A 13338-nucleotide genomic window follows, 5' to 3' on the forward strand; every position below is an offset into this window, starting at 1 on the left:
CATTGCTCCAAAACTGGCTTCCTGATAATGACAACAGTGCACCGGTCCTGCGCAATGTGTGTAGGCATGGTTTTGGGCCTCTACCAGGGACACGTGACAGGGTGACAACGCAAGATAGCAGATATGAAATGGAGAGAGAGCGTTGTCACCCTATAACAGGAAGTGCCTGAACAAGGATCTTCATGACAGGTTCACCAGGGATTATTTTTACCCCTCGATGCTGAAAGTCCACATACAGTATGTGCGGCCTAACTTGAATGTTTTTTTTCCCATGGGGCCGCATATGCACAGCACACTCCCAGCACAGAGACCGGGGGCTTTCCAGGACCCCCGGGTCCTATACTAATGATTGGGACCAGGGACTCCTGGTTCCGGGTCACTTGATCACTGTGATAGCCTCTGATTGGGTATCACAGTGATCAGTCACTGTGAAGCCCGCCCCCGTGTTTCTCCCTCTGAATGGAGAGGAAAGATACATTGTATCTCTCTTCTTGCAGAGAGAGATAAACAAATAGCTATGTATATATATATATATATGTATATACACTGAACAAAATTATAAAACGCAACACTTTTTTGTTTGTTCCCTCATTTTTCATGAGCTGAACTCAAAGATTGAAGACTTCTCCTATGTACACCAAAGGCCTACTCAATAGGCCTCGCCATTATCGACCAAAGAAGTTGAGTGCACATGCTCAGCGTCATATCCAGAGGTTGTCTTTGGGAAATAGACGTATGAGTGCTGCCAGCATTGCTGCAGAGGTTGAAGGGGTGGGGGGTCAGCCTGTCAGTGCTCAGACCATACGCCGCACACTGCATCAAATTGGTCTGCATGGCTGTCATCCCAGAAGGAAGCCTCTTCTAAAGATGATGCACAAGAAGACCCGCAAACAGTTTGCTGAAGACAAGCAGACTAAGGACATGGATTACTGGAACCATCTCCTGTGGTCTGATGAGATCAAGATAAACTTATTTGGTTCAGATGGAGTCAAGCGTGTGTGGAGGCAACCAGGTGAGGAGTACAAAGACAAGTGTGTCTTCCTACAGTCAAGCATGGTGGTGGGAGTGTCATGGTCTGGGGCTGCATGAGTGCTGCCAACACTGGGGAGCTACAGTTCATTGAGGGAACCATGAATGCCAACATGTACTGTGACATACTGAAGCAGAGCATGATCCCCTCCCTTCAGAGACTGGGCCACAGGGCAATATTCCAACATGATAACAACCCGAAACACCTCCAAGATGACCACTGCCTTGCTAAAGAAGCTGAGGGTAAAGGTGATGGACTGGCCAAGCATGTCTCCAGACCTAAACCCTATTGAGAAACTGTGGGGCATCCTCAAACAGAAGGTGGAGGAGTGCAAGATCTCTAACATCCACCAGCTCTGTGATGTCATCATGGAGGAGTGGAAGAGGACTCCAGTGACAACCTGTGAAGCTCTGATGAACTTCATGCCCAAGAGGGTTAAGGCAGTGCTGGAAAATAATGGTGGCCACACAAAATATTGACACTTTGGGCCCAATTTGGACATATAAACTTAGGGGTGTACTCACTTTTGTTGCCAGCCGTTTAGACATTAATGGCTGTGTGTTGAGTTATTTGAAGGTACAGCAAATTTACACTGTTATACAAGCTGTACACTCACTACTTTACATTGTAGCAAAGTGTCATTTCTTCAGTGTTGTCACATGAAAAGATAGAATAAAATATTTACAAAAAATGTGAGGGGTGTACTTACTTTTGTGAGATACTGTATATAAATAAATATATAAAAATGTGAGGGGTGTACTCACTTTTGTGAGATCATGTATATGAATAAATATTAAAAAAAAAAAAAAAATATATATATATATATATATATACATATATATAAATAAAAATAGAGAAAAAAATAAAGGCTTGATCTTGGTCAGTGCCAGGGTTAGTCTTTGGGTCAAGGAAGGGCCAATATATTTTGGGCAGGGTGTTTTTTTTTTTTTTTTAAAGCATTTTTTTATTTAGTGTGTTTTAGGTAAGATATAAAAAAAATAAAAAAAAAAAAAGCAAAATGCGCATTATTGCTTCTGGGCTGTACTACAGCTACAAACAACAACTAACATAGACATATGTAGTATCACTGCAATCCCTAGAAGTGGGAGAATTTATCTTGGCTTGTTCTTTGGTGGTGGGTTATGGTAGTAACAACAAATATACAGCTACATTTAAAAATATATATATATCTTTTTTTTTTTTTTTTTTTTTTTTACTATCTTAGCCAGTTTTCCTTTGATAATAATAAAAAAAAAAAAAAATCAGGATATATTCATTTCCATTTACCACCACCAATTGAAAGCCAATTTTATCCTGAAAAAAACACGGTATAATCCACCTGGATGTACAAAGAGTTTGTGACGATATGTACAGTTTTACTAACGTGTCAAAGTTGCAAAATTGTGCTTAGGCATTAAGATTTGTTTTAGGCGCAGAGGGGATAATGAGCAGATTTTAAAAGATTAAAAACAAGTTTTTAAACATTATTTTGCCATCTGCGTCCCATTGCATAAGGAGTATATAGCGCTTCCCCCATGTATATACTGTATATAATCAATCAGTCAAAAAATAAATAAAAAAAATCTTAAACCAACACAAGCATTTCCATAAAAAAAATTTTTATTATGAATATACAAAATATAATAATTAAATATTTACACAGTAAATAGAGAAATGGTCGGGGTAAAAAGGAATGTACCTGAGAACTAAAAAATAAAAATTAAGTTAAAGTTTGAGGTAAGGCAGTATATGCTTGCAGTTTTTGGAAACATCCCCTATATCGTCTAGGGACCGTTTTGTAATGGTGGTACGTGGCCACCCGCCCCATTTGCGTTTCGTCTACAGTATCATCCAGTGCTTGTAGAACAACTGCTTCATAGTGCTTGGTTGTGTTTTTGGAGGAACGTCCCCTCCCGTCCCCTGCAGGTCCTGAAAACCGCCCAACGCTCAGGACTCCAAAACAGTTCTTACAGTCTTTCCGAAGGCCGGTTCACAGCTCCTTGGGCCGCTGGTTCTGAATCTTGGCGTCCTGCGGCAGCCCTTGCGTCGACCTGTTGAGGAGTCCCTGGAGGTCGCAGACGAACTTGTAGACATAGCGTTGGCCTCCGGTTTTGTGGATGATGTTTTTGTGGTAGTAGTAGCGCAGCCCGCGGCTCAGCTTCTCGTAGTTCATCCTTGGCTTGTTCTTGCGTCTGCCCCAACGCCTTGCCACCTGCGCAAGCAGAAAGGATTGCGTTAACAAGGATAACCAACCAGCATTTGATGAATTCAATAAATAAAGTTCCAAAATAAAAAACAAAAAAAACATAAAAAAAGAGAAATGGGAATTGAAAAAATATAACAATGAAGGAACACCATCATCATTGGAACATTACAAAGAATAACAGAACATGTACAAAGGAAATCGAGACACAAACATTTAAAAAATATTGACAGGTTGCGAAATTATCAGTAAAAAAGATTTCGCCTGATTTGTAGGGATTTTTTTGCCTTCCTCAGGATCAGTTGTGGATATAGGGTTCTGTATATAGAGGTTTTCTATTTATTTATTTGATATTATATTTTATTATATTATATCATATATTTTCTATTTATCTGTATATGGAGGTTTTCTATATATTTATTATATTATATTTTCTATTTATCTGTATAAGGATGTTTTTCAGTATATTATATTATATGTTCTAGTTATCTGTACAAGGAGGTTTTTATATATATATTATATTATATATTATATTTATCTGTACAAGGAGGTTTTCTATTTATTATATTATATTTTCTATTTATCTGTGTATAGAGGTTTTCTATATATTTATTATTTTTTATATTTTCTAGTTTTCTATATAAGGTTTTCTATATATATTTTATTATATTTTCTATTTATCTGAATAGAGAGGTTTTCTATATGTTATATATTATATTTATCTGTACTGTATAAGGAGGTTTTCTATTTATTATATTATATTTTCTATTTATCTGTATAAGGAAGTTTTTTTTATATTATATTATATTATAATTTCTATGTATCTGTATATGGAGGTTTTGTATATATTATATTATAGTTTCTATTTATGTGTATAAGAAGGTTTTCTATATAATATATTACATTTCTTATTTATCTGTATATGGAGGTTTTTTATATATTATATAAAATGCTATCTTTATCTGTATAAGGGGGCTTTCTATATATTATATTATATTTTCTATTTATCTGTGGATAGAGGTTTTCTATATATTTATTATATATTATATTTTCTAGTTTTCTATTTAAGGGGGTTTTCTATTAATATTTTATTATATTTTCCTTTTATCTGTATAAGGAGGTTTTCTATATAATATAATTTCTATTTATCTTCATAAGGAGGTTTTCTATATATTATATTATATTATATTATATTATATTATATTATATTATATTATATTATATTATATTATATTTATTATATTATATTTTCTATTTATCTGTATAAGGAGGTTTTCTATATATTATATTATATATTTTATTTATCTGTATAATATATTTATCTGTATATATTATATATTATTATATTATATTTTATATGTATCTGTATATGGAGTTTTTTTATATTTTATATATTATATTTTCTATTTATCTGTATAAGTAAATTTTCTTTATAATATATTATATTTTCTACGTATCTGTATATGGAGGTTTTTTTTTATATATATTATAGTTTCTATTTATCTTTATAAGGAGGTCTTCTATCTATTATATTATGTTTCTTATTTAACTGTATATGAGTTTTTTTTTATATATATATTATATTTTATATTTATCTGTATAAGAAGGTTTTCTATATATTATATGATATTTTCTATTGATCTATATAAGAATGTTTTCAATATATATTATATTATATTTTATATGTATCTGTATATGGAGGATTTATATATATATCTATATTATATTATATTATATTAATATTTCCTATTTATGTGTATATGGAGGTTTTTTATTTATTTTAAATACATTAAGTTACATTATATTATATTGTAGATTATACTATTTTATTGCATTCTGATCTATTTCTTTTTTTCTATTGGTTGATGGTATTGGATGGACTTGCAAACTATCCAATAATTATTTAAAATATGTTAAACTGCTTTCCAGGAAATGTGCAATTCCAGTTTTGAAACTTAAAAAGTTACTTAAACTTAAAAGTTAAGAAAAAAATAAACCCTCCAGATGAGAATTTTAGCAGACTCTTTGAGTTTTTATCCGGCTTCTGTCTTGCAGATAATGAGATAGGCACACCGATGGAAAGATCTGACTTATAGACCAAGTCCCAGCATTGTGAAGAGGAACTGGCCAGTGGCCACCCATTTGGATATGTAGAAAACTTGGCAAGTACCTCATTTAACATAAACAGAAACTTTAATGGCAGTCAACTGGAAGTCCCAGCAGGGGATGACTGTAATTTGACATCAAGCCCCCATGCAGATGCCTGGGAAAGACAATGAGCCAATTACAGAAGCAAGGGGACGAGGACACTAGGAAGTACTAAGGAGATTTACTCTGACTTCCTGTCCTACTGACATCTGTGGGCGTGGCTTGGTCAGTGCAGGGATCGGGCAGTGACGTACCTCGTTGGGGTCGGAAAGCTTAAATTCCCAGCCATTGCCCGTCCAGCTGATGAGCTTCTGACACGACGAGTCTTGCAGCAACTCCAACAGGAACTGCCAGAGCTGAATGGGGCCATTACTGCCTGTTAGAGACAAAAAATATGTCATTGATTTTAATACATTCGGGCAGTGCCGGGACAAGGTCATCCAGTGCCCAGGGCAAAGATGCCAAATCATGCCCCCCCCCCTCTCCCCATTTATGATGTGGAATCTTAGAGGATCCTACACCCAGTAAACTATTGCGCCCAGGGCAACTACCCTCCTGCCCACCCCTTGTCCCGGCCCTGCATTTGGGGTATCAGCCGGGCCTCAAATCTGTCATATTTATCTCAGTAACCCAATAATAGGACAATACCCGCTCTGAACTCTTCTTACCGGTTGTGGCAGGTTTGGCGTCTTTGACTCCAGCAGCTTTCTGGTTATAGGTGGATTGGTAAGTGTTCTTGTTGGCACCGGTGTAATGGTTGCTTAGATTGGAGGTTTGGAAGAAATCTGATTCACTGTAGGAAAAACCTGGAAAGGGACAAAGCTGTCACTGATGTGTAATGCAGCAACACAGATTTGCCACCTGTAACACAAATGCCAATGAGGTTTCTGTTTTCCATGAACCTGTTTGGCCAATCTTGCGATTTACATGCCTCTGCTGCACAGCCAAGCAGGTGACACACTGATTTCCTGGTTCAGCAATGCAACTTCCTGTATCACCTCTCCAGTATGTTCATTGGACAGCGAGCCAGCCAGCGTCGCCTGCTTTGTCCAATAAGCAGGGTGGTGATCCAGGAGGCAGTAAAACCATACCAGGACTTTTTAGAATGATCCTCCTGGCTGTGTGGTGCAGCACACGTGTAAATTGTGTAAATTGCAAGAGTGGCCGAACAGGTGAACTGGCAGAGACACAAAGTACGATGGAGAAATCTCACCATTGTGGGAGGGGCAGAGACACAAACTACGATGGAGAAATCTCACCATTGTGGGAGGGGCAGAGACACAAACTACTGGAAGGAAATCTCATCATTGTGGGAGGAGCAGACACATACTACGATGGAAAAGTCTCACCATTGTGGGAGTGGCCGAGACACAAAGTGCGATGGAGAAATCTCACCATTGTGGGAGGGGCAGAGGCACAAAGTACGATGGAGAAGTCTCACTGTTGTGGGAGGGGCAGAGGCACAAACTACTGGAGGGAAATATAATTGTGGGAGGAGCAGACATAAACTACAATGGAGATATCTCATCATTGTGGGAGGGGCAGAGACATAAAGTACGATGGAGAAATCTCACCATTGTGGGAGGGGCAGAGGCACAAAGTACGATGAAGAAGTCTCACTGTTGTGGAAGGGGCAGAGGCACAAACTACTGGAGGGAAATATAATTGTGGGAGGAGCAGACATAAACTACAATGGAGATATCTCATCATTGTGGGAGGGGCAGAGACACAAAGTACGATGGAGAAGTCTTACCATTGTGGGAGGGGAGGAGACACAAAGTACGATAGAGAAAGCTCATCATTGTGGGAGGGGCAGAGGCACAAAATACAATGGAGAAATCTCACCATTGTGGGAGGGGAGGAGACACAAAGTACAATGGAGAAATCTCACTGTTGTGGGAGGGGCAGAGACACAAAGTACAATAGAGAAATCTCATCATAATGGGAGGGGAGGGGACACAAACTACGATGGAGAAAGCTCATCATTGTGGGAGGGGCAGAGGCACAAAATACAATGGAGAAATCTCACCATTGTGGGAGGGGAGGAGACACAAAGTACAATGGAGAAATCTCATCATTGTGGGAGGGGCAGAGGCACAAAATACAATGGAGAAATCTCACCATTGTGGGAGGGGAGGAGACCCAAAGTATAATGGAGAAATCCCACTGTTGTGGCAGGGGCAGAGACATAGAGTACAATGGAGAAATCTCACCATTGTGGGAGAGCAAAGACACAAATTCTGATAGAGCTATTTTTACCATTGTGGGAGGGGCAGAGACACCAACTCAGATAGAGAAATCTCATCATTGTGGGAAGGGCAGACACAAACTCAGATAGAGAAATCTAATCATTGTGGGAGGGGCAGAGACACAAACTCAGATAGAGAAATCTAATCATTGTGGGAGGGGCAGAGACACAAACTCAGATAGAGAAATCTCATCATTGTGAGAGGGGCAGAGACACAAACTCAGATAGAGAAATCTCATCATTGAGGGAGGGGCAGAGACACAAACTACTGTAGGGATTTTGCAGGGCTATAAGAAGCCAGTGGGCAATTTAACCAACCAACATGAGCCAAAAACAGATTTTACTTTTGTAAAGATGTCATGTGAACATGTAGGACTCCTTTAAACACTGTAAGATGTCCTTACCTGTGTGGTGGTCTTGGGCTGGCCTGTGCTGTATGTTGGTGTTCATTGGGGGGAAGTTGGAGGTCCTGATCTCGACAGATTGGTTGCAGTTCATCCAGGAGGCTTCATCCCATCCTTGCCATTCTTGGGACGCCCAAGAGATGCTTTCATCGCCAACAGAGCCCACACTGGTGCTCTGCGAGTACCCATCTGATTCAGGGGTGAAGGCCAGGTCCTGCTGAGCGTGGTACAGAGACTCCTCTACATTCTGGAGGGATCCCAGCATGCTTTGCTGGGTGGAATGCTGCTGCAGCTCTTCGGTGAGTGCCGGCAGCGCCGTCTGAAATGACTGGAGATATTCTTCCGTCCCTCCTTGTCCTACAGAGAGAGAAAAGTAATAAAATGAGAGGGACCATTCATGAACAATATGAACATTTGTTAAGGTCAACTATTGGTCTTGGTCTTCCTGTCCTGATGACAACCATTCCCCAATTTTTTTTTTGGAAGGTAGACATATTTTCTTTTTTTTTCTGAATTAAGAATAAACTTTATTGAACTACAACAAATATACAGAACAATTACAACCATCGTACATATCGGTAGGGGTGCTCCAAGGTAGAGAGTAGACATATTTTCATTCTACCAATCAGATCATTGGATAGTAGTCAGAGGATAGCCCACCTTGGTTGTACTGCTCCCAATAATACAGAGACTGTTCAGTAAAGGCCTCAGAGGAGAGGGCGGCACTACCCTGCTGCCATATGGGTGGGTACTGCCCCTTTCCAGAATTCAGTGGGGTGCAGCTCAGGTCAGCTTCCCGGGAGAAACCTACGTCTTCAAGCTTGATATCTGCAAAAGAAAATTAAAGGTCTATTTACCCCTCCTGGCCCATTGTGATATAATACCTTGCCTAATATATACAATAAGAAATGACTATAAACATCCTACACTACAAGTAAAAACTGCATTTAAAATGGCAACAAGTCTAATATCTGTAGTATATGATGCTTGGCTTAAAGACAATCTAAACCCATTATTTAAAATTCCTGATATTTTCCTGCTGTACCCCATGACTAAGCGTCGGGGGCAGAGCGAAACGCGTTGATGTGCGTAGCCTGGTTTACTACAAGTAAAAACTGCATATAAAAAATGGTAATGTAATCAAGCAGAAAGCGGAAATTCCCATTTTGGGGATGATTACAAATATAAATATGCCAAACTGAGAATAGAAACTATATAAAAATGGCAACCAATCTAATACTTAGCTTAATATAAGCAATAATAAATTACTATTAATCTGCTAAACTGCAAGTAAAAACTCTATAGAAAAATGGCAATGCGTCTACTACCTATAATAAATGATGCTTAACTTAATAAAACCAAAAATAAATGATTATATACTACAAGTAAAAGCTGCATATAAAATCAAAAAGTCTAATATTAATAAATTATATTTAGCCTAATATAAGCAATAATAAATTAATTAAAATACATACTACATATAAAAAAAGCATATAACAATGGCAAATAAGTCTAAGATCTATAATAAAGATATTTGGCTTAATATAGGCTAAATAAATTACTATAAAAAAAAATGGTTTTCTACATGTAAATTCTGTATATATAAAAGTGGCAACAAGTTTAATAGTTGAAAGGAACGATACTCAGCCTAACATAAGTACTAATAAATGACTATAAATATACTATACTACAAGTAAAAACTGTATATAAAATTGGGTACAGGTCTAGAATCTACAAAAAAAATAAAAAGATATTTAGCCTAATATAAGCAATAATAAATTACTTTAAATACATACTACATATAAAAAAAAAAAAAAAAAAATCATATAACAATGGCAAATAAGTCTAAGAAATCTATAATAAATATATTTAGCTTAATACAGTATAAGCTAAATAAATTACTTTAAAAATGTTTATTCTACATGTAAATTCTGTATATAAAAGTGGCAACAAGTTTAATAGTTGAAATGAATGATTCTCAGCCTGACATAAGTAATAATAAATGACTATAAATATACTATACTACAAATAAAAACTGTATATAAAATTGGGTACAAGTCTAAAATCTACAAAAAAAAAAAAAAAAAAAAAGATATTTAGCCTAATATAAGCAATAATAAATTACTTTAAATACATACTACATATAAATATAATATAAGCTAAATAAATTACTATAACACATGTTATTCTACATGTAAATATTGTGTATTCCTTTAAATACATACTACATATAAAAAAAAGTATAAAACAATGGCAAAAAAGTCTAAGATCTATATAATAAAGATATTTAGTATAATATGAGCTAAATAAATTACTATAACAAATGTCCTACATGTAAATACTGTATATATAAAAGTGGCAACAAGTTTAATAGTTGAAAGGAATGATACTCAGCCTAACAAAAGTAATAATAAATGACTATAAATATACTATAAAAAAAATATATACATATATATATACTATACTACAAGTAAAAACTGTATATAAAAATGTCAACAAGTCTGATATCTCTAATAAATGACTGATTTGATTAAAAAAGCAACTTAATTATAATTGATGTTAGACGCTGAATAACTACATAACAAAAGCTACATTGTAAAAACTGTATATAAAATCATGTACAAGTCTAATATCTACAATAAATGATATTTAGCCTAATATAAGCAATATTAAATTACTTTAAATACATGCTACATATAAAAAAAAAGTAGATAACAATGGCAATAAGTCTAAGATATTTAATAAAGATACTTAGCCTAATATAAGCAATAATAAATTACTCTAAAATGTTATTCTACATGTTAATACTGTATATAAAAGTGGCAACAAGTTTAAAAAGTAAAATGAATGATACTCAGCCTAACATAAGTAATAATAATGACTCTATATATACTATACTACAAGTAAAAACTGTATATAAAAATGTCAACAAAGTCTGATGTCTGTAATAAATGACCAAAGTGGATTGATTAAAAAAGCAACTTAATTATAATTGATGTTAGACGCTGAATAACTACATAGCAGAAGCTACATTGTAACACTTGGGGGTCATTCACACCTAGTGCATTAAGCTGTATTAATCTGAATTGACACAGCAAACACTACTGCTGACTGTGTGACTCATTCACAGCAAAGCATTGCATTGGTGTGATCTGGGGGGGGGGGGGATATAGAAATGCTGCATTTTTTTTTTGTGGCGCAACGCACAAAAATGTTGCGGTGCACGTCATTGCGTTACAACGCTCTGCTGCGCTGTAGAATAACATAAATGTTAAAAAATAGATCTATCATCCAGGTGTTTACCAATCACAAGATTCTCCTCATGCATAAGAATACATATTAAAAAAAAACTGTAAAAACATTGCAAATGAACCCATTCTTGTTTGTGAATGAGCCTCGCCCATTAATGCTAGATAACCCCACCCACTCCGCACACAACTGATATAATAATTGCATTTTACTGATGCAATTACTTTTTGTAGCAAGCACTAATAGAAGCAAATGTTGACAGTCTGGAAATGGTGTAAACCCACAAGTCCCAGCATTAAAGGACACCTTTATTTGGTAGATATCTGGTAAGTTTGTAGCTCCAGCAGTTGTCAGCATGGAGTATATAGGAGTATATAGGTGCTTAGGCACTCACCAAGGCTGGGCACCTCCTGGCAGGGCAGGTCCGGGCTGTAGAAACTGTTCAGTGCCATCTGCAGGACACAAGAGAAGAGTCAATAATGAAAGGGGGTGTAAAAGGGTGACAACTGGGCATTGCACCCTGTGTGTTTGGGGGGAGGGGCATTGCTATGATTAGGGTGCTGTGAATGGGGAAGTGGATGCAGAGTATAAAAAGTGATAAGAACTCAGAAAAGGTGTAAACTATCAGAATTTGGGGTTATAGGGTGCTAAATAAAATTGCATTAGAATTTAGGAATCCCAGTATTAGGCTAATAGAATAAGACACATTGGGGTCTCTAATACAGATATTTTGGTCAGGGTGGAGCTTCTAATAAGAATTAAGGGGGAGGGGATTGGTGAATAGTATACTTTAGAGGGTTATTATTTTAGGTATGGTAGACTGATGTCTCAAGAAACCTGAGGTGCCATTTGGCGTGCTAAGTGCATGTGGAATTTGGGGTGTATGGCGCTGGTGAGTTGGGTCGCTAGAGCAAACATGTTTGCATTGCTATTGATAGGGGAATTAGATTCAAAGGGTTTAAAAGGGAATGGGGTGCAATGGAATTGAGGAAGCTTAAAATTAAATTTGGGGTCCTAATAACCTACAGTGGCATAGATATTTACTGTATGCTTGAGAAGAAGGATTTGGGTGCTAAGGATGTTAGATGCTAGCAGTATAGAATTTAGAAGTTGGGGTGCTAAGATAATGATTTAGGATGTTAAGGGAGAGCATTTCAGAACTTGGTGAGCTGTGGTAGGGATGTGAAAGTTGGGGCGCTGCTGGTGTGAAGTGTGAAATTTGGGGTGCTGCTGGTGTGATGTATAGAATCTGGGGTGCTGACAGTGTGATGTGTAGAATCTGGGGTCCTGATGGTGTGATGTATAGAATCTGGGGTGCTGATGGTGTGATGTATAGAATCTGGGGTGCTGATGGTGTGATGTATAGAATCTGGGGTGCTGACAGTGTGATGTGTAGAATCTGGGGTCCTGATGGTGTGATGTATAGAATCTGGGGTGCTGATGGTGTGATGTATAGAATCTGGGGTCCTGATGGTGTGATGTATAGAATCTGGGGCACTAACAGTGTGATGTGTAGAATCTGGGGCGCTGCTGGTGTGAAGTGTGAAATTTGGGGTGCTGCTGGTGTGATGTATAGAATCTGGGGTACTGCTGGTGTGATGTATAGAATCTGGGGTGCTGACAGTGTGATGTGTTTTATCTGGGGTGCTGATGGTGTGATGTGTAGAATCTGGGGTGCTGATGGTGTGATGTGTAGAATCTGGGGTGTTGAGAGTGTGATGTGTAGAATCTGGGGTGCTGATGGTGTGATGTGTAGAATCTGGGGTGCTGACCATGGGATGTGTAGAATCTGGGGTGCTGATGGTGTTCATGTATAGAAGTTGGGGTGCTAATTTAATAGTTTAGGATGTTAAGGGTACTAAAAGGATTGAAATTTGGGGTTCTGCTGGTGTGATGTAAAGAATCTGGGGTGCTGCAGGTGTGCTGTATAGAATCTTGGGTGCTGCGGGTGTTATGTATAGAATCTGGGATGCTGACAGTGTGATGTGTAGAATTTGGGGTGCTGATGGTGTCATGAATAAACTCTGGGGTGCTAATGGTCTGAGAATTTGGGGTG

At 37.2% G+C, this 13338-nt stretch overlaps 1 protein-coding gene across 1 annotated transcript; it reads right to left on the reverse strand.

The window, feature by feature from the left end:
* Window positions 1-3020: 3020 nt before the first annotated feature.
* ETV2 (ETS variant transcription factor 2) lies at window positions 3021-11734 on the reverse strand (the record flags this gene model as incomplete). The annotated part of the gene is made up of 6 exons (XM_082274182.1): window positions 3021-3242; window positions 5636-5757; window positions 6050-6187; window positions 8034-8390; window positions 8694-8861; window positions 11677-11734. 6 exons carry the CDS (start codon window positions 11732-11734, stop codon window positions 3021-3023), a joined length of 1065 nt encoding a protein of 354 aa, XP_082130308.1.
* Between the last annotated feature and the right edge of the window lie 1604 nt (window positions 11735-13338).

The sequence above is a fragment of the Pelophylax lessonae genome (genome assembly GCF_965119305.1).
Source record: "Pelophylax lessonae genome assembly, chromosome: 12".
In the NCBI taxonomy this organism is placed as follows: domain Eukaryota; kingdom Metazoa; phylum Chordata; class Amphibia; order Anura; family Ranidae; genus Pelophylax; species Pelophylax lessonae.